The 27,843-nt window shown below is 43.7% G+C and overlaps 2 protein-coding genes and 1 non-coding gene across 4 annotated transcripts in view; 1 reads left to right on the forward strand and 2 right to left on the reverse strand.

Annotated features, from left to right (window-relative positions):
* LOC127585473 (histone acetyltransferase p300-like) overlaps positions 1 to 4,159 on the forward strand; it is a 102,947-nt gene extending 98,788 nt beyond the window's left edge. Inside the window, 1 exon segment of the mRNA XM_052042948.1 lies at positions 943 to 4,159. Within this exon segment, the coding sequence (XP_051898908.1) occupies positions 943 to 3,207 (2,265 nt within the window). The 3' untranslated portion in view covers positions 3,208 to 4,159.
* Positions 4,160 to 17,393: 13,234 nt separating this feature from the next.
* trnaq-cug (transfer RNA glutamine (anticodon CUG)) lies at positions 17,394 to 17,465 on the reverse strand. Its single transcript has one exon. It is a non-coding gene; the product is annotated as a tRNA-Gln (tRNA).
* A 1,942-nt stretch (positions 17,466 to 19,407) lies between these two features.
* Positions 19,408 to 27,382, reverse strand: rbx1 (ring-box 1, E3 ubiquitin protein ligase). Of its 2 annotated transcripts, none has more exons than XM_052042983.1 (5): positions 27,267 to 27,382; positions 23,887 to 23,965; positions 22,084 to 22,154; positions 21,164 to 21,249; positions 19,408 to 20,043 (listed from the first exon to the last, which is right to left on the reverse strand). In XM_052042983.1, exons 1-5 carry the CDS (start codon positions 27,375 to 27,377, stop codon positions 20,031 to 20,033), a joined length of 360 nt encoding a protein of 119 aa, XP_051898943.1. In that variant the 5' UTR covers positions 27,378 to 27,382; the 3' UTR covers positions 19,408 to 20,030. The 2 variants fall into 2 exon arrangements, with proteins under 2 accessions (XP_051898943.1, XP_051898944.1); XM_052042984.1 differs by having other exon boundaries at positions 27,241 to 27,328.
* Positions 27,383 to 27,843: the final 461 nt, after the last annotated feature.

The following is a 27,843-nucleotide window of genomic DNA, read 5'->3' on the forward strand; positions in this document are numbered from 1 at the left end:
CTTTTTCCCAGGGCGACAATGGCTGACACGAGGGGACATAATTTTAAGGTGATTGTAGGAAGGTATAAGGGGGATGTCAAGTTTTTTTTTTACACAGAGTGGTGGGTGCGTGGAACCCACTGCCAGCAGAGGTTGTGGGGGCAGATACATTAGGGACATTTAAGAGACTCTTAGATAGACACATGAATGATAGAAAAATAGGGGGCTATGTGGGAGGGAAGGGTTAGATAGATCTTAGAACAGGATAAAATGTCGGCACAACATTGCGAGCTGAAGGGCCTGTACTGTGCTGTTATGTTCTATGATATGGTTGAGAGGATTATGGCAGGACTCATTCCATTGCTTAGATCAGGAATTAAACCATTTTTCTGGAATATTTCACTCAGACTCTCAGTTGACCATTCTTTTAACAACTTGAGCTATCAAGTTCAAAAACTACATGTTAGCTATTCAGCCCTTCAAACCTGTTCTGCTCTTAAGTAATGGGTGATCTGGATCTCTGTTCCATTTATCCTTTATTAATCCATATTACTTAATAATTTACCTTTAATGCCCCTTAATCACAATCTTGAGGTTTCACTTGACCCAGCACTTTCAATATTTAAGGCATGAGACTTTCACATTTCCTCCACCTTTTTTTGTGATTTTTAGGTTGTGATCCTTCCAAACCCTTTGCCTGAATTCCTCCTTGGTTATTTTCCCAACCAGGGGAAGTTCTCTGTGTATCCCCTCGTGAATCATTTTTCATTTTAAGTATAATTAACCATTAAACCTTCCAAATTCAGTGTTACACAAATTAAATTCACGCACCATCATCCTGTCCCAATGTTAGGAAAGTTTTCAGGTTATAATTTGAGAATTACTGTCTTTATGCACTTGGATAACCATGTAGCAGTTAAGGTACAAGAGTTATTGAACTAACTTTGTTTTTTTTTGCCCTAGGATTATGACCTCTGTGTCAACTGCTTTAACACTAAAGGACATGAACACAAGATGGAGAAGCTAGGCCTTGGCCTGGATGACGAGAGCAACTCGCAAGGTTCAGAAGCTAGCACTGGAGATTCAAGGCGCCTGAGCATACAGCGTTGCATTCAGTCACTGGTCCATGCCTGCCAGTGCCGCAATGCCAACTGTTCTTTGCCTTCCTGCCAGAAGATGAAGAGGGTGGTCCAGCACACCAAGGGATGCAAACGCAAGACCAATGGCGGCTGTCCAATCTGCAAGCAGCTTATCGCGCTCTGTTGCTACCATGCCAAGCACTGCCAAGAGACCAAGTGCCCTGTGCCGTTTTGTCTCAACATCAAGCACAAGCTTCGTCAGCAGCAGCTACAACACCGTCTACAACAAGCCCAGATGCTACGCAGGAGGATGGCCACAATGCAGCGAGGCGGTGTCGGACAGCAAAGCCTCCCATCTCCAAGTGGCACTGCTCCCACTACTCCAACAGGACAGCAGCCGAGCACCCCACAGACACCTCAACCTCAACCCCCAGCTCCACCACAGCCCCAGCCTCCGCCCCAACCCCAGCCTCCGCCCCCATCTAACATGCCTTCCTACAACAACATGGCAAGAAGTCAACCACAAGCCCCTATACCTCAAGGCAAGCCAACTGGTCAGGCAGCAACTGCAACTCAAGCTACACCACCTGTTCAACATCCACCACCAGCAGCTGCAGTGGAAATGGCCTTGCAGATTCAGAGAGCAGCTGATGCTCAGCGTTTGATGGCACAGCAGCAACCTTTCCAGCGGCCTGGAGTAATGAATCCTCATATTGCGCCCATGAATCAAATGCCTGGAATGAGCATGAACCCACAGCAGTCACAGAGAGGCCCCACTCATACAGATCAGGGAATGGGACCAGCCAGCATGCAGCAGGCACCGTGGGGCCAAGCTGGAATGGCCCAGAGTCAGCAGCATCCACAAGGAATGCAAAGACCAGTCATGCAGATGACCCAACAAGCCCTGCAAATGAACATGCAACCCCAGCCGCCGCCACCCATGTGCCAAGTTACATCAGGAGTGCCTCAGCCCAATCGAGGTGCCATTCCCCAAGGAGCCCTGCAGGACTTACTGCGGACTCTCAGGTCTCCGAGCTCCCCTATGCAGCAACAGCAAGTGCTCGCTATTCTCCGCTCCAATCCCCAGCTTATGGCCGCTTTCATCAAGCAGAGGGCAGCCAGGTATCAAGGAAGTCAGGGTCAGGCAGGTATGCAGGGGCAGCCAGGGATGCAGCCCCAGCCAGGGATGCAGGCTCAGCCGGCTCTTCAGGGACAGCAAGGCATTCATGGCAACCCAGGCATGCAGAACATGAGCCCCATGCAGTCTGCAGTTCAGCGGCCCAGCATGCCTCAGCAGCCACTGCAGCAGCAGCAGCAGCAGCAGCAAAGCATGGGTGGGATAAATGCACAAGGACAGTCCATGAACATGAGCCATCCCAGTATGAATTCCCAATTCCGGGAGCTTTTGATGCGAAGACAGCTCTTGCAACATCAACAGCAGCAGAAGCAGCAGCAACAGCAGCAGCAGTCAAACCCTGGCATGGCTGCTGGTATGGCTAATCAGTTCCAACAGCCTCAAGGATCTGGTTACCCCATGCAACAGCAGCAGCAGCAGCAGAGGATACAGCATCATATGCCCATGCAGCAGGGAACCATGGGGCAAGTGGGGCAGCCCATGGGACAGATGAGCCAACTTCCGCAAGCAGGAATGGGGGCAGAGGGCACTTCTAGTCTCCATCAGGCCCTCCAGCAGCGAATTCTCCAGCAACAGCAGATGGGTTCACCAGCCCAGTCCAACTCCATGAGTCCGCAGCAGCACATGCTCCCTGGTCAGGCCCAGTCGCCTCACCTCCAGGGCCAGCACCCATCCTCTCTCAGCAACCAGGTACGGTCTCCGCAGCCCGTGCCTTCACCACGCCCGCAGTCCCAACCACCTCATTCCAGCCCCTCACCCAGGATGCAACCTCAACCATCTCCACATCACGTGTCGCCACAGACTAACTCCCCACATCCGGGAATGGTAGCTGCCCAGGCAAATCCAATGGATCAAGGACATTTTACTGCTCCGGACCAGAGTGCAATGCTTTCTCAACTTGCTAACCCTGGAATGGCAGGCTTACATGGTGCCGCCAGTGACCTTGGCTTGGGTTCTGACAACCCGGACTTAACAGGCACAAACATTAATCACAATACACTAGACATCTTGTAGCATTTTGGGAGCAAATTCTCATTTTTCGTCTTTACTTAGGGTTTTTGTACTGAAAAACAATTTTGAAATTTCTAGGGAGGACAATTGTCCCAGAATTCAACAAACTGCAATTTATTGAGAAAAAAAAACTGAGGGATGATATTATACAAAGAATATATTTTTTGTTAACACTGGTCGATGGCCAGTCCTTTTTTGTTTTTTGTTTTCCTATTCTGTTATTTCAATTGCAGGTTGCCCATACCTACTTTTTTTTTAAGAAAAGGAGAGTTGAATTCATATTTTTATTTTCTAACTTCAAAAAATCTTGTAAACATTTGTCCATTAATGCAAAGCATTTCACAGAAAAAAATACAGCCTCTGTTTCTGTATACATCTGTTCTTTTTTGACAGCAGTGGATTACCATACCTCTTGTGTATCCCCTTCTTCCCTTAATTTTTTTTCATTTCTATACAAGGGTTTGAACAGAAATTTCAAAGTATTAATAATTTGTACAGGTAGAACGAAAGACTATTGCACAAACTGGCAGCTGCCAAACGTCCTGCGGATGTAGAATATTGTGGGGTTTTTCAGTTTAATGGTGACATTTTACTTTTTATTTTATTTTTTTGGTGAGACTATCGAAGGATCCTTTAAAAAGACTGTGTGGCTGATTTTATTGAACACATCCCTTGGTTTTTCCTCTTTCAGAGTTCTGTGTAAAACTTGAAAATGGGCAAGCAGAAAAAGAGAAAAAAACCTATCCAGAAACGTGTAAATCATGCAATTTATTGATAATTACTTATAAATATGAACTTTGGATCACTGTATAGAGTGCTAAAATTGATTTCTTTCTTATTTACCATATTGTTGAATAAACTGTGTGCAACAGCGACACTGCCTGTTTTTAATGGATGCTCTCTGCATACTTTGGTGCTTCTCAGGAGAAAGAAAAATAAAATTGTATTTTCTTTTGGTGGTCAGGATTTGCAGATTATTCATTGCATGGCTTTGCCGGTGGATAGCAAGCACTTGTCGGGTGATCTGCAAATCCTTTTGAGTGATCACGGGGGCTGAGGACACAGAATGGAGATACTTTAATAAAAACCTCCCCAGCTGGCATTTCTCCACTTATTCCATGCCCTGAAAGCAGTGTTGAGAGAGAATTTAGCTTTTCATGAGTAGATTTATTCACTTTTTTTTTAAAGTTGTCCCACCTAGGTTTAAGGGAGAAAAAGGTTTGAATTGACAGTTTTTAAACTAGAAAATTGCTTTACAGCTTTGGCAAGAGGACCAGATAGAAAAATTAAACAGTTGTTAATAGTTCACTTATCTCAAGTGGAGTTGAGAATTCAAATCCAAAGTGACCAATACATAATCAGGATGATGCTGTATGGAGGGGTTGCTGTGTCACTGGAGATGCTAGCTTAGGAGACATTGTGTCAAAGGAATATAAAAGATGCCAGAGGAGAAGGTAGTTTCCCTCTGCCTACATCACCAACAAACATGATCTGTCAGTCATCCATCTGTTGTTCTTGGTTCTATTCTGTGCCACAGTGATGTTAAAAATGAATCCATTTGTTCTGAAGAACTTAAAGAATTGAAGGGATGATGGAAATGCTATATAAATGCAGCAACTTTATTGAAATATTGATTACTATCAGTGATTATGGAGTTGAAGGGAGGAGTGTGTCAGAACAGTTAGTAAGCTTGAATTGATGCCCCTAATTAAATTGCTGATGACCAAAGCAACCTGATATAATCAAGTGATGGTATCAGTATTGCTTTCTTTCAATGTACTGTTGAGTCGTACACATTGAAACACGCCCATCAGTCACTGAATCCATGCCAACCATCGAGAACCCCTTTACAATAATCCCATTTTAAAAAATTCTATTCCCACATTTCTACCTACATGCTAGGGGCAATTTACAGTAGCCAATTAACCCAATCCACATGTCTGTGGTTTGTGGGAGGAAATCAGAGAACTGATGCCACACAGCACAAGAGGTCAGGATTGAATAGGGTCACTGTAGATGTGAGGCCCTTGCAGTGAAGGGGGTGTGGGGAGGGGCCAGTGTGAATCTTGTATGAAGCAGTGGAAACCTCAATTGCAGGCTTAAAGCAACAGATGTTAATGGATTTGTTCATTTCTAAAGTATCCCACCATTGAGTCAAAATATTAAAGCTAATGATGGTCTTCAGGAGGATATGGTTTGGTTTCCACCAGCTGTTGGTTATTTATAAATTTTTGAAACAAAATGAGGTTTCATTTTAAATGTTGTATCTTGTTTGATAATTATCACCAGTCCATTGTTGATGCCTCTATCGACACTTCACTCCCAAATTTATTGCACAACTTTGGCCTGTGTGTGGTTTCTAACTAACAGGTCCTGTTGCCAATTAGAACACTTTTACTGATAATTCAGCATTGAATTTGGTCTGAAATGAATGTTTATTAGAGTGTAAAAGGAGAAGGGGAAAGCACCTTCAATTTATCTTAATTGTCCTGAAATTATTAACACCCTGACCTGTAGATATTGTAGTGAACCAGTTACAGAACCTGGGATATTGTCTAGGAGGATCTTTGAAGTGTAAATTTTTTATTGTACAAGCAAACATCCTCTAGGATGCAATCCAGCAGAGTGGCCATTGTGATAAAACACTTGCAAAGCAATACTCTAGTGATGATGCCTTTCTCTTCCCTGTCACGGCTGCTAAACGCTGACCAACAGCATGCTTTGTGTAGAGAATTTGAGTTCAGTACCTCATTGTGAATATATAGGAAAGTATTATGATGCTTAATTGTAGTCTTTTCAAACTTGCCAAGATTGACAGTCGTGAGCATCTTGGCCCGAAACATCAACTGTTCATTTCCCTCCATAGATGCTGCCTGACCTGCTGAGTTCCTCCAGCATTTTGTGTGCGTTGCTCCAGATGTCCAGCATTTGCAGTCTCTCGTGTCTGTGTTACCAAGATCGTCATATAGGTTGGCTATTCCCTGGAAGGGAATGCAACCCCTTCAAAACCAGCAGTATTGTGTGTGCATGCACACAAAACTTCCTTCCGGATACAAACAAAGACCTTTTAAGAATGTACAGATGGAGAAGAACTTGTTCTGCTTTATGTATTATTTAACAATGTTATGAAAATGAACTATGATTCTAAAAATTTAATATTGGTATAAAAGCACAGCTTGTTATACTATCCACCAAACAATATTTTTCCCCACACACTGAGATTGTGATCTCACTTAAGTTTGTACAGAGTGTATTCTGATGTTGATCCCATGCAGAATTGTGCGTGCCATTGGAATTTTTCATGATATAATCGTGGAATCACTATTATTGCACCACACAAGCCTGTGGAAATAAATAGAATTCCAATGTTGTTGCAGTGGGATACACAACAGGAAGAGCAATTTATTTCTCAAAAGAAAACCAGAGTTTTAGGGAAAGTGGGACTGATTGGATTGCTGTTCTGCATGTGTGGTACTGGTGTAGAAGGTCAGGTGACCTGTGCTTTAAAACTTTGATTTTAAGATCAATACTTCTATAAATCACCAGAGGATAACCTGATGCTGCTGATCAGTACTTCTCTCTGATGATCTGGTTGCAAGATTTTAAGCTTAATTTATTTAATACCTATAATGACTTCCAAAACTTTGCATCCATGTTTTAGCTTGGTCAGTCATGGAGGTCTAGTATCATTTTACCAGTAGTATAAGAAGTTTGTCAATAACTTGATTGAAGTGACCAACAGGGTAGACTGGACTTTCTGATGCAAAAACTTCAAACCAATTTTGTCATAGTCCCAACCAGGATTAGTTCAGGAGCCAATTATAAATCAGTCTTATACTTTTCGGATTCAAACCTGGCCATCGACTCAATATTTCTTGATAGCTTTGGGAGTTTCCAGGGCTGGATTTATGCTCCACAGGGAAGTAATTCTGATTATTTAGCTGATACTTAGAATGGTGCACGAAGCAACTTTATATACATGTTATAGCAATTTGTCTGCATTTTCTCTGGAGACAATAAGTGACCAGACCATGAATTTCTGTGATTATTAAAGTGTCAAAGGTGGTCAGGTTGTTGACCTGCATCTTTGCTTGTGATGGAATTCGTATTATGCCTTAATTTTCTATCGTTTTGGTTTTGTTTTCTCTAGAAGAGCTTGAGCATTTGTTTTACACCAAAGCTCTTGCAATGAAATAAGATTGCAGCAAAGTTTTGTTTCTTTCTAGAAGGATATTAAGAAAACTTGTTTCTCAGTTGATGGAGCCACTGGTGCTATGCAATGGGTTGGTCACACAATGTCTCACCATGCCTAGAACTTGTTATTGAAATGGCTCATTTGGTCCAAAAGATATAGTGGAGATTTTCCACCAGGGTTCCCGCACTTCTGTCAAATGTAGTTGCGTCTCTAAATGCACCCTGAAGTCTAGTGACAGACTAAAGCCAGCAGCAGCACTCTATACTCTGCTGCTGCCGCCTCTGCACTCTGCTGGTGAGCTCCTCCTGCAGGGCAGTGCAGACTTCCACAGATTTCCTAGCTCTCAGGCTTGGAAGTCCACATGCTGAGCCTACATTAGGTTAAACATAGTGTATGTGTGCATTGGAAAGGAACAGATGCTGGAAAAATGGTAAGTAGACCTGTTTTAATTCAAAATCAAATGCTGGAAATCTGAAGTAAAAACAGTGCTGGAAACTCTCACCAGGTCCCGATGAAGGGTCTTTGTCCTGAAATGTTAATTCCTCTTTCTAGAAATGCTGCCTGACCTGCTGAGTGTTTTCAGCATTTTATGTTCCTGTTTTTTAAGTCTGTTAGTGTGTGTGACTTCTTAGTATTTTAATTCATTGACACTTCCTGGGTATTTGAATGTAGAAACCTTCACGTTCATTCAGTTTCAGTAATAGTGATCCTGAAGGCATAGCCTCGCTGGCAGGCTTTCTACAAGCACAGCCAGGTAACACTGGGAGAGGCCCTTGGCTTTGCCCCTCTGCTCTGAGCTATGCTGATCTGGGATCAGCCTTCCAGCAGAATACTGCCTGGGAATTTGCTGAATGAAGCAGTGGTCAGTGATGTCTGGAACATGCCCCATGAATGTGTTTATCTTTTGGTTAGGTGACGATCTTAATCTTGTATCCTTTAATAATCTTTCCTTCACTATCTAAGACGTCTACATTGATCACAAACCCCAGCAGGGCCATACACAACCTCCCAGTCCTTCATGTGGTTGAAGTTCCTCCTTTGTTCTGTCTTGTACTCTTGCGGTACAAGATTTCAAGATTCCATCAGCCATTAGAAACTGTATTTCTATATCCTAACTACATCATCTAGACTGACACTGCACAACAGTCCTGATGTGATATCGTACTGAGGAGAATATCAAATGATGATAAACTGAACCCTAATTTTCCCCCTCAAGTGGATGGAGCTGGGAGAGTTGTCCTGGCCAATATTTGTCTCTGAACTTCAACGAGAACAGAATATAGGCCATCCCCAGGTTGTGAATGCCCAACCCATGGACACCGCCTACGAATGAGCTCCCATAATATTAAATTTAAAAGTCCAACATGTACATACATTCGTTCCTACAAACAGCAGAGCTAGTTTCCTCTCTCCACTTTTAGTAATTGTTCTTTCATACCAGTCTCGTGTGCTTTTGATGCCAGTTGTCACAATAGTGTGGAGGTATAGTTACCATATTGAGCAAACTTTTGTGTATTTTCCAACATACAGACAAAATCATTTGTGAAAAAAGAAACCATTCATGATCTGGAGCTGGCCTGTATCTGGTCATTTTCCTATTACCCTCTGTGGTCTCTTGCTGTGGCCTCAATGTTTCACTGCCTTAAAGCACTCTGCAAAGTTCTGAAAAGGATGTGAAAGGTATTACAAAAATGCATGTGCAATATTTTTAATTGTTTCTGAGAGGAATAAGTGGGCCATGTTGCCCATGCATATCCAGGCCATTATAAACTTTGAACTTGTTTGCAGCTAACATAAACTTTGAAGAGTAAACAAGAAATGAATAGAATAGAAAGACACGGTGAAATGGGCAAACATAGCAGATTAATTTGACACAGGTATGAGGTGATGCATTTGGTTGGAAAAAGAAAAGAAATGAAGTAAATTGTACAGTTAAAGGGGATGCTGGAACGGAGAAAGCTGGCTGTGTATGTGTGGCAATAGAAACTAAGAAGGGTAGCATTTCATTCATTAGATGGCAACTTCGGAATGAAGCACTCAGTACTGCACTGAGCCATCAACCCAGATTTTAAATCTCTGGAGTGGGATTTGAACTCGCAACCTTCTAACTCGAGCCAAGAATGCTACCAACTGAACCATGGGCTTTGCACAATTCATGCTGTTTGAAACCAAAATTGTTCTCTGCTACATTTTGCTTTCTTTGAGATTTTTTACCCACACTACCACTTTCCCTTTAATCAGATTGGCTTTACTTTTACCAACAAGTAATTACATGGTTGTGTGTCAACTACCTCTCATGTGCACAATATCAACTGCACCACCCTTGACAACTCCTTCAAAGAGCTTGCACATCGGCCACACAATTTGTCTTTAACAAACCTTTGACCTTATCAGCTCATGCCCTTCCTACTGCCTATTCACTCTTGAACAGTTTCTCACTGCCGACAACAGGCTCATTTGTTGCCAAGTTTGTCTGTCCCCCTTTTAAAAGAAAACAGCAGGTGTACTATTTGTGGTCTTTGGGCACTGGTCTTGTAGAAAAGGACTGGAAAATAATCATAAGTTTCCACAATTTCCCTTCCCTCTAATGAAGAATCTGTCATTTTGTACATTGAGTGGTATCATCTATTTATCCTATCCTGTGCTGTTATCACCTCTATGGGTTGTATCCTCTGAAGAGTGTGGATGCAAATTACCTACCCCCAAATATGCCTCAATCTTTTGGTTCCTCGTTTACTTTGCCCTTTTACTACTAAAGTTTATAAAGAGATTTTCAGAGTTCCCTTTTATGAAAATTGTTTATTCCCCATATTTGTTCTGCCTCATTTGGGTCTCTTTTAACACTACACATATTTGGTTTAATCCATTAACAATGAATCATAGAATTATCTTTAACTCTATCTCATTATAAATCATTCATTCAGCTTGGACTGCCTTTCTAACCAATTCTCTATGAAGGAATCTAATTGTTCAATTACTGCTTTGCCTACGAATTTTCAATCCAATGTAGCTGGAGAGAACCCTATTGCTGTTATGCATTTATACACTTGTTTGTACCTTGTTCCCATCCAGGACTGCCATAAACCTGGTACAGTATTGTGACCAGTGTTCTGCAAACCCTTTCCCACTGAACCCTGCCATATCTGCTCTACTCTAAATTTAACACAGCATCCCTATTGCACTGGGATCGATATAAGAAAATTCTTGTACCCAGAGCAGGAATTCCTCACATTTTTGTTATCCTGGTCTATATTATGATAATTGAAGTCCACCAGCATTGCTACTTTGTAGTTCTTGCCATGTACTGTAATTAGCTTGTAGATTTTGCTACCCTCTTCCACTATGTGGTGGATCTGTATTATACCAGTGACAGCACATTAGTTATTCTATTGTGGCTTCATTCTAACCTAGAAATTGGATCCATTAGCTTCTGATTTTTTTTTTGGTGCTATCATGAAGAAATAGATTTTGTCGGAAGTTAGATCACAAAAGTGATTTATTTCAGGATGAAACCATGTCCATCAGAGCTGGACTGGGCACATCCGGGCATCCACTCTTCTCCAATGTTAGTGTTAAAAAGCTGTACTTAAATCTGTGTCACCTTTTCTGCAAATGTTAAATCAAATGTTATCCTTAACTTCACAGCTCTGCATCACAAAGGATTAAATATAATCTGAGGTTTACTTATGTGAAGAATTACAAATTTAAGCTCTGCTTATTTGAAAGTTGCTTGCTTGAGTCGGGGAGATCTGGGTTCAAGTCTTGCTCCCGAACTTGAGTATGGTATAGCTCTGAAGGCATGTTGCATTATCGGAATTACTGCCCTGATGATGAGGTTATCTGTTTATCAACACATTGCTCTTCATGGGATCTTGTTGTGTACAAATTGTTACAACGCTTTGGAAAATTGGCTGTAACTGCTTCAGTCATGATTTTGAGATGTTTTTTTTCTCCCCCTAGATGTTCACACACGGTCTTCTAGTCTGTTAAGAAATCTAATGGTACATTTGGGAAAGACCAAATCTGTGTGCACTACTCCAAATGGTGTCTCCAAAGCCCCATACACCCTCAACAGAACTTCTTCACTTTAGGTACTCCAGCTCCCAAAGTCCCAATGAAACATAACACCAACTTGTTTTTCTCATTCCCAGTTCCTCCTGCCTGTTCCACTGAGTGTTTCCAGCATTTTCTAAGTTTTTCAGATTTCTAGCGTCTTTTTTTTCCATCAGCAGAGAGAGGATTTCCAACTTCACAGCTAATGCCCAACACCTGAATTCCCTATTATTTTGTGTTAATGTCATTGGCACCTAACAATTTTAAAACCACTTCACAAAGTAACAACATAAGGTATGAATTATTGTGAATTGCTGAGTGCCTATATTCACAGACACTGTCTTCACAGACAGTATAGCACTGGTTCTCAAATCATCAAAACTGCAAGTAGAAATATTCTAACACCACCTAACACTTTGTGAGGAAAGGAAAGGCATAGAGTCATTGTACATCTCCTGAAATTCACCTTGCTTTGTTCCCTTAGTCTCAGTCTAATCAACCAAGATAGGACGGCCTGTTTTGTGTTTATAGACAGGAACTGCTTTTGAAAGGAATTATAGCCTCTGTCATAAATGGAGAAAATGCTGGAAACACTCAGCAGGTCAGGCAGCATCCATGGAGAGAGAAGAGAATGCTTCAGGTCCAAGACCCTTCAACACCAATGGATTTTATTTCAATTTCTCAGTATCTGCAGCTTATCTAAAACCTCTGATCATTCTCTTATAACCATGAGTGATCATACAACTTTATTGTTTCTGATTTTATGCTAACTGTGAGAAGGAAGCTTGTCCCAGGAGCCAGACATGTCTAAATTAGTGGGAATTTTAGGATCTGAGCACTTACAATTTTCCAAAAAGTGCTGGTTAATGCATTGTTGTGGTTCTTTTTATTCATTGGTTAAAGTAAAATAGTCAGATTAAAGGCAGTTCCACTTCCAAATCCGTATCCCAGACTGAGCCGGGAACCCTGTTCCTTCCCAGGGTCTGACCCAGCTAGCGACTTCTCACCATGCAGCTGTCCAGATGTGCTGGAATATCTTAGAGCTGGATCACTTGGGAAGCTGGGAGACTGTTCGTTCCCATAAGCCAGTGGTCTGAAGTTCGCCAGTTCACTGAGCTGCTGCCCTGGTCACCTTCCAACCTGGAGTCCCAGCTGGGCATGCTGCTGGGATGTCCTGGCTGGTGAAACTTCTGGCTTGCCAGCCTAGTGTTTGTGCTGATGTCTCTGGACTTCAACCCAAAATCTCCTCATCTAGAGATAAGGACCACAGCTGGCATTGTACTTTACCTTGGTTTGAAGAAATTTTGTGAAGCCCATTAGAGATGCTCACATTTCTCAGCCTTACCTGACTGTGCTTTTGAGGTTGAATCTTATCTGAGATTCATTTAATATTGCTGGAGATAGCTTGCATGTTTTGTGGGAGCTCTGAGCTTCTCAACACTCTTGATGGCAATTGAGATGGAGCCATTGATGGGCAAACACAACCAACAGTTCACTTGCATCAAGGCCCACTGACAGCAATGAGATGGTGACAGGTTGATGAAAATCACAAGAAGTGCAGATGCTGAAAATCTGAAATAAAAACAGGAAATGCTCAGCAGGTCAGGCAGCGCCTGTGGAGAGAGGAACAGAGTTAACTGACCTGTGGAGTGTTTCTGGTATTCTCTGTTGTATAAAAGTGAAAACAAGTTAGTTTGAAGTCGCAGAAAGGGTGAGGGAGGGATGGACGCGACAAAGGGAATGTTTCTGATAGGGTGAGACCAGAGTTCCCACGGTTATAAGCTGCTGATGAAGTTATTTAGTTAATAAGAGCAAATAGAGGGAGAGAGCACAAAGGAACATGTAAAAGCTGTGAAATGTTGATCAGAGGTGTAGGAAGTGCCCCGCAGATCAGGGAGAGTCAACAGAGGGAGAGAAACGGTTAATGTTTTAGGTCAGTGATCTAGAGCAGAACTGATTAGATCTGATACAGAGAAAGCAACTTACCTGAAGTTGTTGAATTTGCTGTTGACCAGTTAATTTCTTTTGATGATATGGGTTAAAGATTCACAGAGCACAACTCACTTCTCTCCCAAGTGGTTGTAAATAGTCCAAAGGTACTTGGGGAGGATGAGGTTCTGTCAACGAGAATTCCCCCACCCCCTGTTACATATTCAGCCCAGAAAACTATAAACAACTAGTGGCTGGAGAGAGACGGGGAAGCATCAAGCCCCAGTTGGGCCAGATGGAGAAGGGCATTCAAGGCTAAGATATTGGGAGTGGGAATCTAATGAAACCTACTGTCCCTCCATGTCTCACTGAGCTACTTGACAACTATTCCCACTGCTGGCCCCTTTCACTCTCCCAACGTGTGAGAAATTCATCAGAAGTAAATAATGTAAAATTCACACCTGAATGGATTTTAATTAACAAATTTGAATTCTTGTTCCTTGAGCCCCTCGGTGCCACATTCCTGCCCTGAGTTTTCAGCCACATTAATTAAAAAGAAAGTGGTCTTGTACCTTCCTCCCTCTCATGGTGCTGCCTTACCTTGATGTTGGTTTCCTTTGAACCAGTCTGTGGGGTGCTCTCTCTTCTCTCTCTGCGCCCTCTCTCTCTGCCCCCCCTCTCTCTCTCTCTGCGCCCCCCCTCTCTCTCTCTCTCTCTCTCTCTCTCTCTCTCTCTCTCTCTCTCTCTCTCTCTCTCTCTGCGCCCCCCTCTCTCTCTCTCTCTCTGCGCCCCCCCCTCTCTCTCTCTCTCTGCGCCCCCCCCCTCTCTCTCTCTGCGCCCCCCCTCTCTCTCTCTCTGCGCCCCCCCCTCTCTCTCTCTCTGCGCCCCCCCTCTCTCTCTCTCTGCGCCCCCCCCTCTCTCTCTCTCTGCGCCCCCCCCTCTCTCTCTCTCTCTGCGCCCCCCCTCTCTCTCTCTCTCTCTGTGCCCCCCCTCTCTCTCTCTCTGTGCCCCCCCCCCTATCTCTCTCTCTGCGCCCCCCCCTCTCTCTCTCTCTCTGCGCCCCCCTCTCTCTCTCTCTCTGCGCCCCTCTCTCCCTCTCTCTGCGCCCCCCTCTCCCTCTCTCTGCGCCCCCCTCTCTCTCTCTCTCTCTGCGCCCCCCCCCTCTCTCTCTCTCTCTCTCTCTCTCTGCCCCCCCTCTCTCTCTGGAGCAGTTGTAGCCCTGTTGCCCCCTGCAGCAGTTCATCCAAAGTCGTCATCTAGTTTATCTGGAGATCAGAAATGGATCTTGTCGGTAGGGACGTGGTGGACAAATCTGTAGACAAAAGGAGTAAAATGGACCCAAAGTGGCCCTTGTCCTGGACCTTTTGTGTGGGGCTACGTAGATCCTGGGTAAAAACATTACATGTCTCTGCATGCTGAGGTTCTATCTGTCCCTGTTGCTGCAAAGTATTGTTACTGTGGAACTTTCCATTCCATTGGACTGTGCTTTAACTGCCCTCTCTTGTGGAGAGGTTTGTGCAGTGAGGCACTTTACAGTGATGGTGTAAACCAAGGAGTGAACTGCAGGGAATGTCCCTGAGGCCCTACAGGAGGAGATGGAGGACCCTGGCGGATGATGCCCTGAGGAAAAGTCACAATCATATGGCAGAAGCAGCAGAACTTTAACACATACCAAGACCTTGCTGGGCTGGTGATGGGAAGGGTCAGATCTGTGAGCTCCCTCCCGAATACTCCTCCTCCACTTTGAGCAGTCATGGGCCAGATGTTCCTGAGTGTCAGTGGGAATGTTGCACTTCAAGGAAGCTTTGAGTACAGCCTTGATTTTTTTTTTCTGCTTGGTAATCTCTTCCCATTACAGAGCTCAGGGTAGAGAGTCTGTTTTGGGAGCCTGGTGCCTTCAACCACCACCTACTAGTAGATGAAGAGTTGCTCCTGGATTCTGTCCAACCAGAGACGTGGTGGATATGATCTTCATACAACAGAGCTTGGAACAGAGTGTCTGCTTCATGGAGTCTGGCCTGTCCACCGTAACTGACCGAGAGGAATCAGGGCCTCGGTGCTGGAGATGTTGTCCTGGGAGAGGACACTGACACTAGTTCACTTTTTCCTTCCAGTGATTTAAGCAGACTTTGCAGAGACAGCATTGATAGTATTTTTCCAGTGCCTTGAGATATGTGCTGTTGGTAGTCCAGGTCCCTGAGGCATAAAGGACAATTATAAGTGTAGGTTACACCATATATAAATGGGTAGGAGAGCAGGAGCTGGGCTGGTTGAATAGAGATGCATAATGGCATTGGAGGAAAAAAGAGCCTTAATTAAATGTTTGAAAAGTAACTGAATCCATACCAATGAAGGACGTGGGCGATCTGAAATGCAGTGTGGATCTAGGGAGTAATTTAGAAAAGGAAGCTTGACCTCTTAAAACAAAAAAGAGAATAAATGTAGTCCTGTGGGGAAGGACTAGAGGAGAGGTCTCACTCCTCTCTCGCTGGGGGGGGGGGGGGGGGGGGTCAGGCCAACAGTTCTGATGAAGGGTCACAGACCTGAAACATTGACCGTTTCTCTTTCCACAAACAGTGGGTCCTGATGAGTTTTTCCCAGCATTTTCTGTTTTTGTTTCAGATTTCCAGCAGCTCCAGTTTCTTTTTTAATTTTTCTGATTGTTGCCAACACCTGAAAGGGGGCAGGGCTAGGGAAGAGAGATCCTTGGAATCATTGAAACAAATAGGATTAAATGCAGAGGGAGTTGGGGGTGTGAGTGCACTGTGTGGTTTTTCTGGATGTTACGATATGAATTAAAAAACCTCATCTTGTTTGTTGTGAATGATCCAAAACATTGCAGATGCTGGAAATCTGAAATAAAAGCACATAAGTGCTAGAAAACTCAGAAGGTCAGATGGAATCCGTGGTGAGAAAATCAGTGCTCATGAAATTGGTGGTGTAGCAGATGGTAATGAAGGTTACTTAAGTTTACAAGGGGATCTCAACCAACTTGTGGAGTGGTTGGAGAATGTCAAATGAACTTTAACTTAGACAAGTGCAAGGTGTTGCATTTTGGGAAGTTAAACCAGGGCAGGGCTTGCAAAGTAAATGGTGGGTTCCTGGAGAGTCATGTAGAACAGAGAGAGAGAGACCTAAGAGACAGTATGTAGTTCCCTGGAAGTGGAGATGCAGGTAGACAGGGTGCTGAAGAAGGTGTTTGGCATGCTTGCCTTCATTGGTCAGGGCACTGAGTACAGGAATTAGGATGTCATGATACAGCTGTAAGGGATGTTGGTGCACAGTTCTGGTCCTCTGGGTAGCGGAAGGATGTCATTAAGCTGCAGAGGGTGCAAAAAGATTCACAAGGTTGTTACTGGAACTGAGAGCCATAAGGAGAGACTAGATTGGGTAGAACTTTCTGCCCTGGAGCATAGGAAGCTGAGGGGGTGACAACAGAGGTTTATAAAATCATGAGGGGCATAAATCAGGTTAGGGGAGTCTAAAATTAAAGGAATATTGTGACAGGGGAAAGACTTAAAAGGGAGCTGAGGGGCAACTTTTTCCACACAGAGGGTGGTGCATATCTGGAACAATCTGCCAGCGGAAGTGGTACAGATGGGTACAATTACAACATTTAAAATATATTTAGACAGGCGCGTGGATAGGAAAAGTTTAGAGGAACGTGGGCCAAACTCGGGGAAACAGGATTAGCTGAAGTAGACAACTTGGTCGGCATAGACGAGTTGGGCCGAAGGGCCTGTTTCCGTGCTGTATAACTCTATGATTCGGGTTAATTGCCTTCACATTGACTCTGATTTTCTTTCCGCGGATACTGCCTGACCTCTTGAATTGTTGCAGCATTTTGTTGTGTAAGAATAGTTTGGTTGCAATTTTTCTTTAAAGAGCCGAAATTAATGCATGAGTTTAGGAGCAATATTTTAAAGAATAAACTAGCGTTGAGAACACCAGAACTCGATAAAATAATTTAATTTGTGAGAAAGGATGTAGCTCTCTCGGGGCGAAAAGTAGCAGGTTCCACCGAGATTTGAACTCGGATCGCTGGATTCAGAGTCCAGAGTGCTAACCATTACACCATGGAACCGCACACTAAACTCAGCACCGCTGTGTTTAAAACTATAGGCGGACGCCAGGATGACTGTGCTATAATTTCCGGCAATCAGGCACCCCGAAAACTTATTTCACTCGTTGTCGAGGAGCTTGGGAAACGATCAGATTTACCGAGGGGAGAGGGAGGGAAAGGCCCAGGGAGGAGAACAGGGACCCGGGCAAGGCTGGTGGTGTGGCGCCGAGCGGCAGGACCCCAGCGCCGAGCACCAGAGGCTTCGGGAGCCGCCCCCCGGCCTGGTAGCGAAAGTAACAATTGGAGTGGAGCAAGTGCGCATGCTCGAAAGTAACAATACGAATGTATCAAATGTGCAGGCCCCGCCCCCACCCCCGGAACACCCCGTGAGGGTGGAGATGCGGTTGGAGCGCAGGGCGCTGTGGTGATGTGGGGTTTCTCTGAGCTGCTGCTACAGGGAGGATATGGGGCGAGAGGGTGTGGCGCTACAAAGGGAGATGTGCTCTTGTGCGGGCGCTAATCCGAGCCGCTTGGTGTGAGCTCGGCCCATGTTATGGGGTGCTGGCGCGCTAGCGGGAGAGACCCTCCTACAGGAGTCAGCGGCGGCAACAAAAGGCTGTTTTTTTTTGTTTGTAGCTCAGAATAATCAGGATCAGTGTGTGTGTTCCGTGTGGTTAGGTCACCACATATTACTCTCTGCGTTGGAGACTCTCTTCTTGAATACAGCCCTCGACTGACCCGCTACAGCCCTCTGGGGTAGAAAATGCCACAGATTCACCACCTTCCCGATGAAGACAGCTCAGTCCTGAACTGACGACCTCGTAATTTGAAAATGTGATTTGGCACCATCGAGAAATCTCAGAGCGGGGTAGACAGCAGGAAACGTCGCCAGAGTCCGTAGGATCTGGTTGGTCTGCCAACACCCAGTGCAGCTGCAATAGTGCACACTCTCTATTCCAGCCAAGTGGCAGCCCTGAGGTCCACATCTCAGCGCCGGAGGACCACACCAGTTGGCCCTGTGCGCTCAATACCAGTCCCCACAGGCAGCCTCTCACACCGAGCTGCAACAAGGAGGGTAGGGACTCATGGCATGTTCCCTGCACATCAGTACACTGCTCTAGTGATTCTCTTTAAAAGTACATGGGGGGGGGGGGGGGGGGGGGGGGGGAGAGATATGTGAGAGTTCAGATTGGAAGCCTATGCTCGCTAGTGTATACTCTGTGCAACTTCCATATTGTCATCTTCACCACCTATTTCCCTACCCATCTTTGCATCATCAGGAAATTTAGCGTCCAAACCGTCAGTGCTTTCTTTCAAGTCATTGCTCTTCAGTTGCAAAAAAGTTGAAGTCCCATCAACCGATTCCTGTGTCACCCCACTTGTTTCATCTTGCCACCCAGAAAAAGAATCACTTGTGCCTACTACCAGTTAGCCAGCCAATCTTCTATCCATGCTAACAAGTTACCTCCTACACCATGAGTTTGTAATTTCCACCTTTGATGCAGCACTTTATAAAATGCCTTCTGGCCATCATATCACCTCCACTGGCTCTCTTTATCCACAGCACTTGACACTTAAAAGAACTCCAATAAATGGTGAAAAATGCTTTTCCTATTACAAAACCACATTAATTTTCCTGAGCTTTTCTAAATGTTCTGGTGGGACGTCTTTAATAACAGCTGCTACCATTTTCTCTATAACTTCTGTTAAGCTAATTAGACTGTCATACCCACCTTTAATTTCCCTCCTTTTGAATTAATATCACATGGACTCTTCCCTGAATCATGGAGATTTTAGAAAATTCAAATTAATCAACTCTCTCACTATCATTTCTTATGATTATGTCCATCACGACCCAGAAACTTTGCTCAATACCACAGCCCTTACAATTGTGATCTTCCCAAGTTACAACTATTTCTGGGTTGTTATGTGTATCCTCTGTGATGAAGAAAATGCAAAATACTTGTTTAATTCATCTGGCAAGTCTTTATTTTCCATTACTAATTCCCCACACGCTATAGGACCAATGCTCACTTTGTGACCTCTTTCTTAAACATGTTTGGAAACTCTTAATATCCATTTTTGTATTTCTGGCTGGCTTTCTCATACTCTAACTTTTCCTTATTAAATTTTCTTTGCTGACACTGGTCTTTGTGAAATTAATGCTTTTTGCTCAGGAAAAAAAAGACTTTTGTAACATATTCTGCTAAACTTAAATTACTAAATATAATACACTTTGGTAAAGAGCCAAAGAAAACCCTCACACATTCTTCTGTTTCGATTAACATGAAAAAACCAAGTCTGTGTGAGTGCATTTTTGGTTCTCCACCTGCAGTCAGTGTGAATGGTTTCCAGGTATTTAGTTGTTTTATAATGAAGAGTCCGCAACCAGAGAAATTAAAGAGCATTTCTTTAAAAAAAAACATGCACACAGGCATTTATGATAAAGTCCTTGTCATCTGAATAAATAGCCATCACAAGGCTCTGAGAGAGGCAGGTGAATCAAGGTGGGTGGGAAGCCAATGATGCAAGTCTGTGCGCCAGAGAAACAGCTGATGGCAGGTACACAACGTGTTGCTGTTATGTTTAGTGGCCGTACCTAAGGAAACAAGACAAATTATGTAACCGACAATAATTAATCTTACTCAAAACAGTTTACCAAATCTTTAGGCATTCACTAGAGAAAGAACAAGGTGTTTTGGTGGATAAGCCACATGAGGTAGAAGAGATCTGGACCGAGTTAGTCGATGGCAGCCATCATTAGTCAGCAAAAAGACAACAGCCATAATTTTTTGTTTAAAAAGTTGCAAAATGATGATTATTTGCTCAGAGGATGTGGCTGTTACCAGCAATGCCAGTATTAATTGTCCATCCTTAACTGCAAAGGAAGAGCCATCTGTTGGTGGGTCTGGAGTCACACAAGCAGGACCGAGCAAGGAAGGCAGATTTCCTTCCCTGAAGGAGATTAGACAGTTCAGTAATTTCACAATCACAGTTACTGAAACAGGTTTTAAAGAAAACATTCCAAATTTATTTGATTACTTGAATTTAAATTGCCCAGATGCCTTGATGGGTTTTAAACCTGTGCCCCTGGATTGATTGTCCAGACTTCTGGTTACTAGTCCAGGAACTCAGCCACTAATGGCCTCTTGAGAAAACACCACAGAGGATGTGAAGACTATAGTCCTACCAAGAGGGGAGCCCAGTGGTGTAGCTAGTTTACCTGCTGCCTCACAGCTCCAGTAACCCAGGTTCAATCCTGACCTCTGGTGCTGTCTGTGTGCAGTCACACATTCTTGCTGTGCCTCTTTGGGTTTCCTCCACGTACTCCAGTTTCTTCTCAAATGTTAACGATGAGCTGGTTTGTAGTTTAATTGGCCACTATAAATTGCCCCTGGTGTTGGTTGAGTAGTAGAAGGTGGGGAGTTGATGGGGATATGGGGAGAACAAAAAGGGATTGGCATCAGGTTAATGTGTGCGGTGGTCATTGGTCGGCACGTACTTAGGTGGTCTGAACAGCCCATTTCTGTGCTGTACAACTCTAAGTGGACAGCAATATATGAAGGCTATGGAATTCCTTCATCCTTTGCCTGGAATTCAGTGTCAAACAACAATAACTACAGCCCATCCCAGTCACCGAAACACAAGTAACACATATGCTCATTCTGTTGATCTCGATTACTTAACCTCAATTACTCCACATCAAAACAAAAACTTACTTTTGGAATTCCCACTCCCTGTTGTCCAATGGGCAAACCTGTCTGGTCTTCAGCCAACGCGAGATGCAGTGGAAGTGGAAGGCATGCTGCAAAACGAGGCACAGGAGAAGAGAACAGGGATGAAGTACGGTCACCAGCAGACGGGCATACACAGCATCTTTCATCAACAGCATAGTTGGGAAGTCCTCAGCAGCTTTTCCAAGTGGTGCTGGTTGATCAGAGGGTAGTGCACATTTACAAGCACACATGCAAAAGATGAGTATCTCCTCAATGCAATTTTAGACTGACCAGATCCAAAGCACATGGAAGGTGTGGATAAAGGAGTCAGAACTTCCTACAAGCCCCAGATTTTACTGCTCAACTTCACACTCAAATGGACAACTGTCAACTTGGGTAAGGAACTAATTGACTTGCAGGAGTCCATGGAACATCTGCTTTGATGACCATTTTTTTTTGAAAGAGAGGGAAACAACACTTGAGCTGTGTGCTTTGAGAAGATTCAATGTAGAAGATTTCACCCCAGTCATCAATCTGTTTAAATAGCATCTTCATGATTCAGAACGTCAAAATATCTCACATCCAATTAAATGTAAGACAGATAAACGAGGCAGCAAAATTGTGCATAGAAAGGTTCCACAATCAGCAACATCTGTTTTTAGTGATGTTGCTTGAGAGAAACACTGAACGAGCAACCAGGAGAACCAATCTGGATGATGCCATTGGATTCTTTATAATCATATCAGACAAAAGGGGCCCCAACTTATTATCTCAATAAAAAGGCAGCATCTCCAAAAGTGCAGCAATCCCTCAGTACTGCAATGAATCCCTAAGACTCCATTAGCCTGGATTATGTACAATTCAAACATTATAGTTCCAGCCCTAACTCTTTATTCATGTTGATACCAACCCTAGATACTTACGTTACACACGCCCCAAGCGACAGTGCACTCTTCTGAAGTTGCTGAAGCCTGGTTTGCTTGACATTCTATACCTGCAGATCAAAATGAAACCCAAAAGCACATTACTGAACTTTTGCAAATATCTAGGTGGTCAAATTATGTTAAACTAGGATAAACATTGTCACTGTAGAGCGGAGCACCACTCTACACACAGTTGGTTCAGTTATCTATCCTGCTTAGTCTCTGGACACTGACTCAGGACATACAGCTGAGCTGTTATTAGAATTTCATAGATCTGAGAATACTCCAAACAGATTGGTTTGATCTAAAAATATAGTTATTTGTTTCATTTTCTACGTCTGGGTTCTATCTGCCCATCAGTACGATGAAACAGTAGCAGATACCACTATCACCAATACCAGGGTGGAGTACTCATGCAGGCCAATACCAATTTGGGTATTAGGAATAGCTGATAGTGAGGAACTGACCAGCAAACAAGGGCATAGAACAACTGCTTAAAGTACAATTTTCTCTATTGTGTTTTATATCAATAAGTTTTAAAATTTCCAGGGCTGATACTGGCAAAAGGGTGCAGGTCTATGGTTACCATAAACACATGCATTTTAATGGCAAACAAATCATTCAAAAACTTCTAAACAATGGATTGATTTGGCCATTAAAGATCATCTTGTAAACCACATTCTAGGGCAAATGCCAAGTTTACTTTATTAAATAGCCTACTCTTTATCACTTCCTGTTGTTACTAGAAATGGCAGGATTGCAGAGATTTTATCCAATTGGTTGGTTGTAGGTTTACGTTGCTCTAGCTGCAGCATGGGGCTTCCACAGTTTAACACAGACAGCACTCCTTCATACCTTCAGAGTCTGTCATTTTTCTTTTAAAGGCACACTTGGTGCTGTTCCTGGCATGTCCTTTCACACACCTCAGACAACAGTCTGGTACCTTAGTTTGGTAGTAATGGTTGAGCAAGTGATCTACCAGGCCAGGAGATTACAGATTATGATGAAATATATTTCTGCTGATGGGATACAGTACCTTCTGGATGTCCACTTTTAAACCACTAGATCTACTTTATTCAACTACAGCATATGGGTGCCCTTGGTGGTCAACATTGCAGGTTTGGGAGGTACTGTTAGAGTAACCACAGTGAGGCTGTCAGGCTGTGCTCATCAAGTGTGTGGGCAGCTCTTCCAATCCAGGCACATTCCCAGATGTTTACGAGGAGTACTTTGTAGATTAACTAGGTTGGCTGATTTTTATTTTTACATTTGTGGTATTTTGATACATTCCACTGAGCATTTCAGAGGGGTGCTGAGAAACCAAAGTTATGAACAGATTATATAATGCAAGGACAGAGGCATCTGTGAAAGGTAAATTAGTGAGGATAAGAATCACAGGTTTTTGTCTCCTTCTCTCGCAACCAGTTGCCAATGATGTTCACAGGATTGGCAGAGTATTGCCAACAGCATGCCAGATTTGGACATAACTGACAAACTACAATTTGTGCTTTTGGTGAATACAACAGAGTTCAGATTCATCAGCTGAAATAGGGCCGAGGGTTTCCTTGGCTATATTTGATCTGATGTTGCGACATCATGGGGTTCAACAAATGTTGGATTAGCAGAGTTATTCCCTCACAACTATACAGCCTTGAGCTAACTCTGGAGAAACTGCGTAGCTTGTGGAACAGGATACAACTCAAGGTTGGTAATGGAGAAGTTTATGTTGGGTGAAAGATCAGATTCTGAAAGTACTAGCATGTCAAACTTCACTATAATGTAGTCAGCACATTTGATACTCACACAGATCCATTATATGATTTCGGCAGATGGCACAGTTATCTACCACAATATCCCAGGCCCACAAAGCTACTGCATTCCACTGAAAACAAAATAAAATACACTGTTAATCAAGGTGTTCTATTCATTGTTGAATAATGCATTCACATTAAAGATCTACAAACGACCCTTAGTGAAGATAACTTTGGATGAAGGCAATTACTTGGCCCCAGTGCACATACATCAACTCAGTGAACACGAGTAAAGGATGAAAGGACATTAGCAACAGTTGGGACCACGTAGAATTTTGGATGATATTGATTAAGGGCAGAACATGGGAGGGGAGACAGTCAGGATTTTTTTTGGAATAGTCACTTCCAGAGATAAAATAGACAAGCTTAATTTCCACAGCAGAAGAGTTAAAGCAGGGACAAAGTCAGATGCTAAGGAGGTGGAAACCTTTTGAGGATGTTTTGGACATTGCTGGCAGCTCATCCTGGGATGAACTATATTAGGTTGCTTACAGCCAAGTTCAGTCTCAGGCACTTGCACAGGAATTCAGTGAAATCAGATTGTAGTTGTTGAAGGCAAGTTTCGATCTTCCCAATATGTCAGAGGAAATTTCCTTAACACTAGCAGTCTGACAATTTGGAGACAGTGAAAAGGGTTTAGAGAGGTGGTGGAGGTGACAAGGCTGAGCTATGTTACATCAGCCAACATATGCAAATTGACATTTTATTTACATGTGATGCTACCAAGGGAGCAGAGTGGATGAAGCCAAGGACAGAATCTTGGGGAAACAGTAGAGAATGATGTGGGGAACCCAGCATGATTAAGCTTTCACATTTGTTCCAGTGTCCCCAACTTTGGCTCATGTCTATTCTTGTGAGATTACGTACTAGAGTCATGGAACCTGAAAACAGGCCCTTCAGCCTACCAAATCTGTGCCAGTTATCAAGCACCCATTTACATTAATATTCCACTAATTCTATTTTATTCTCCCCACATTCCAATCAACTACACACTGGATATATCAAAATCATTAGGTTTATTTTAACATTGTGTTTTGATCAAGGGACATTTCACAAGGCAAATGCAGCAATTAGCATATTACACTGATAGCATGTAATCTGTTCCACACCATTTTTCTGCCTTGTATGCAGAACATTACAAATGCTCTTATTAAAACATCTCATTTCTAAGGGAATAGGGGAATATGGGGTTAGTGCAGGAAAATAGTTAGGGTAAAAGATCAGCCATGATCTGATCATAACAGGCAATAGAGGAGCAAACAGCCTACTCCCAAATCCCTCCTCAGATTTCACTCCATGGCTGCTTCTGGGAGCTTAACCAAGTTACAGCTTGTTTGTGCTTCCAGTTCTAACTCATGGAGCATTCCACTAGTCTCACCATCCCACACATTCTATCCTCAGACAGGTTCTTATCCCAATAACCCAAATATATTTGGCTTAACAAGACTTAAGGCATTACACAAAGGAGCCTGAAGAACTCAGTGGGTCAAGCAGCATCTGTGGAGGGAAATGGACAGTCGATGTTTCAGGATGAGACCCTTGTGTCCGATAGTGTTTCTGTGCAGTCTTGTACTAATCACCTGTACAAGTCTTTGAAAAATTTTACCAAATAGACATGTGAAGTTGCCTCCATTATTTAAAATACAGTGGCATGGAGAAAAATGGGCAGGAGGTGGGGAGAGATGGCAGCAAAAAGAATAATTAGATATACACGTAATGAGATTTCGCATAAGAAAAGAGGAGGCTACCAGGCCCCAGCATTGGATGTGATCGTGGGTATCTATGTTGACCTCGAATTCTCTTCTGTGCCAGTTCCCCATAACCCTCAATTTCTCACTTTTAAATATTAAAAGAACTACACTTTAAATATATCTATGATCTGGTCTCCAACACCCTCAAGGAGGAAGAATTCCAGAAATTAACCTGGGCACTAAGAAAAAGATTCTTGGCTCCCAATCTGCTCCACATTCTCAACCCTAAACGCACAACTAGCTCTATTCCTGGCCCCAGCATCCAGCCATGCACATGCCTCATATTCCTAACCCAGGCTGCACATTTGGCCCACGTTTCCAACACCTAACCCCAGCCACCGGGCCTCACAAACTGGGGTCCCTCGGACAGCAGTAATACTCGTCCTCTTATGCTTCTGAAATCTGGACTACCACAAGACACTGGAAAGGTTCCATCATCACTGTCTCTACAAAATTCACTGGAAGGAGAAGCAAACCAACATCAGTATTTTCTTCCAGGCCTAAATCCCTAGCAATGAAGCCACAGTTACACTCAGTCAGCTCTGTTGGGCTGGCTATGTCTTTTACATGCCCAGTACCAGATTATCAAAACACACAGTCTATTTCAAGCTCTGTCATATTATGGATAGTTTATAAAAGGAAGAGATTACCAAGCAGATGGAGGCAAAGATTCGAGGAGATGTTCAAATCCTCCTTGAAAATAATTACAACATCCCCATGGTCTCTTAGAATTTCTGGTCCATGACGGCACAAATTATTGAAGGAAAGGCACCGAGGACTGAGTCCATGTATTGAGAGCACACAGAAGCCCTGCACCACCTCACAAGTTACCCAAATGCCTGCCCCATCAGACACTTCCTGCTCTAGATGAATCCGAGACTCCCACATCAGAACCCACAAGACTGCTTAAGATGATAACAAGAGTTCGACCAGGTAGATAATTAATAAAGGAATTGAAGAGGAACTTCCAGAGAATCGTTAGCAAATGAAACTCACATCAAGTGAGGTCAATAGCATTGAAGCATTTAAGCAAATGAGGAAGAGGGGTTAGAAGAAGGGGATGGAAAGGGGCTTGTGTTGTGCACAAACGGTTGCGCCCAAGGCCATTGTCCACGCCTCACATGGTCACAGTAAGTGGGCTGGAAGACCAGGACTCAGCAAACCGCGGATCACGTTAGGCCCGAAGGGAACTTTTCCAGTCTCCACCATTCCACACAAAATGTCCGCTGTCAGGCCGCATCCGAACCGAGGGATAGTTTGGGGCTTGCGGGACATAAACCTTCACTTGACCCAGTAAAGTTAAAAGCCTCGATCCTCAGGCGAGTCTGTCACCACCTCCCGAACCTGCCCGAAAGCACCAGGTTCCCGAGGCCGGTCAGGACGCCCGGGCCGCGCTCCCGCCTTCAACTCCCGCCCCCAAAGACGATTGGCTCCGAGAGACGAAATCTCCACTCTAATTGGTCGATTGCGGTTGTCAATCAAACTAGCGACTTTCCCTCAGTCTTAACCGCCGAATTTTGAAATGGTTCCGTTCTCTCCTGCACACTTCGCACTGAAGAAGTGATATTGTGTCCCCGAGCAGCCGGGCCAAGTACCTTTTTAACTTCAAAGCGCTTCTTACCACCGCTGTTGGTGGAGCTCGGAGCATCAACGTCCATCGCCGTCGCCATTTTGTCTGCTTGAGCCGGTTTATTGGCACCGCCAGCCAATCAGATACAAGCATCTTGCGCATGGGCATTTGTGGCGTGCGTGGTAAGGTGGGGCAACATAAGCGCCACCTGCAGGTAGACAGCTGCCAGCTCGCTAAACTGGCTGTGTCATCTTATTGCTGCAGGTTCAAGTGAAACTTTGCTTTCACTATAATCCCAAAATACTGGAAATCTGAAAGAAACAGAAAGTGCTGAAACACTCAACAAACCAGGCAGCAGCCGTGCAGAGAAAAAGTCAAAGTCGAGTTTATTGTCAGATGCAGAAGTACATGCATGCACAGATGCAACGAAAAACTTACTTGCAGCAGCATCACAGGCAAAACAGGATCAACATTTTAGAACAGTGGCTTTTATCATTAATCCTTATACTTTCCACAGAAGCTTACTGATTTTTGCAGCATTTTCTGTTTGGTTTCATTATGCAGGATTCAAGTATGTTCATTGGTCTTTAAGTAATTGTCAAGTTATAATTAAGACATATTTAACACA

The sequence above is a fragment of the Pristis pectinata genome, chromosome 33 (genome assembly GCF_009764475.1).
Source record: "Pristis pectinata isolate sPriPec2 chromosome 33, sPriPec2.1.pri, whole genome shotgun sequence".
In the NCBI taxonomy this organism is placed as follows: Eukaryota; Metazoa; Chordata; class Chondrichthyes; order Rhinopristiformes; family Pristidae; genus Pristis; species Pristis pectinata.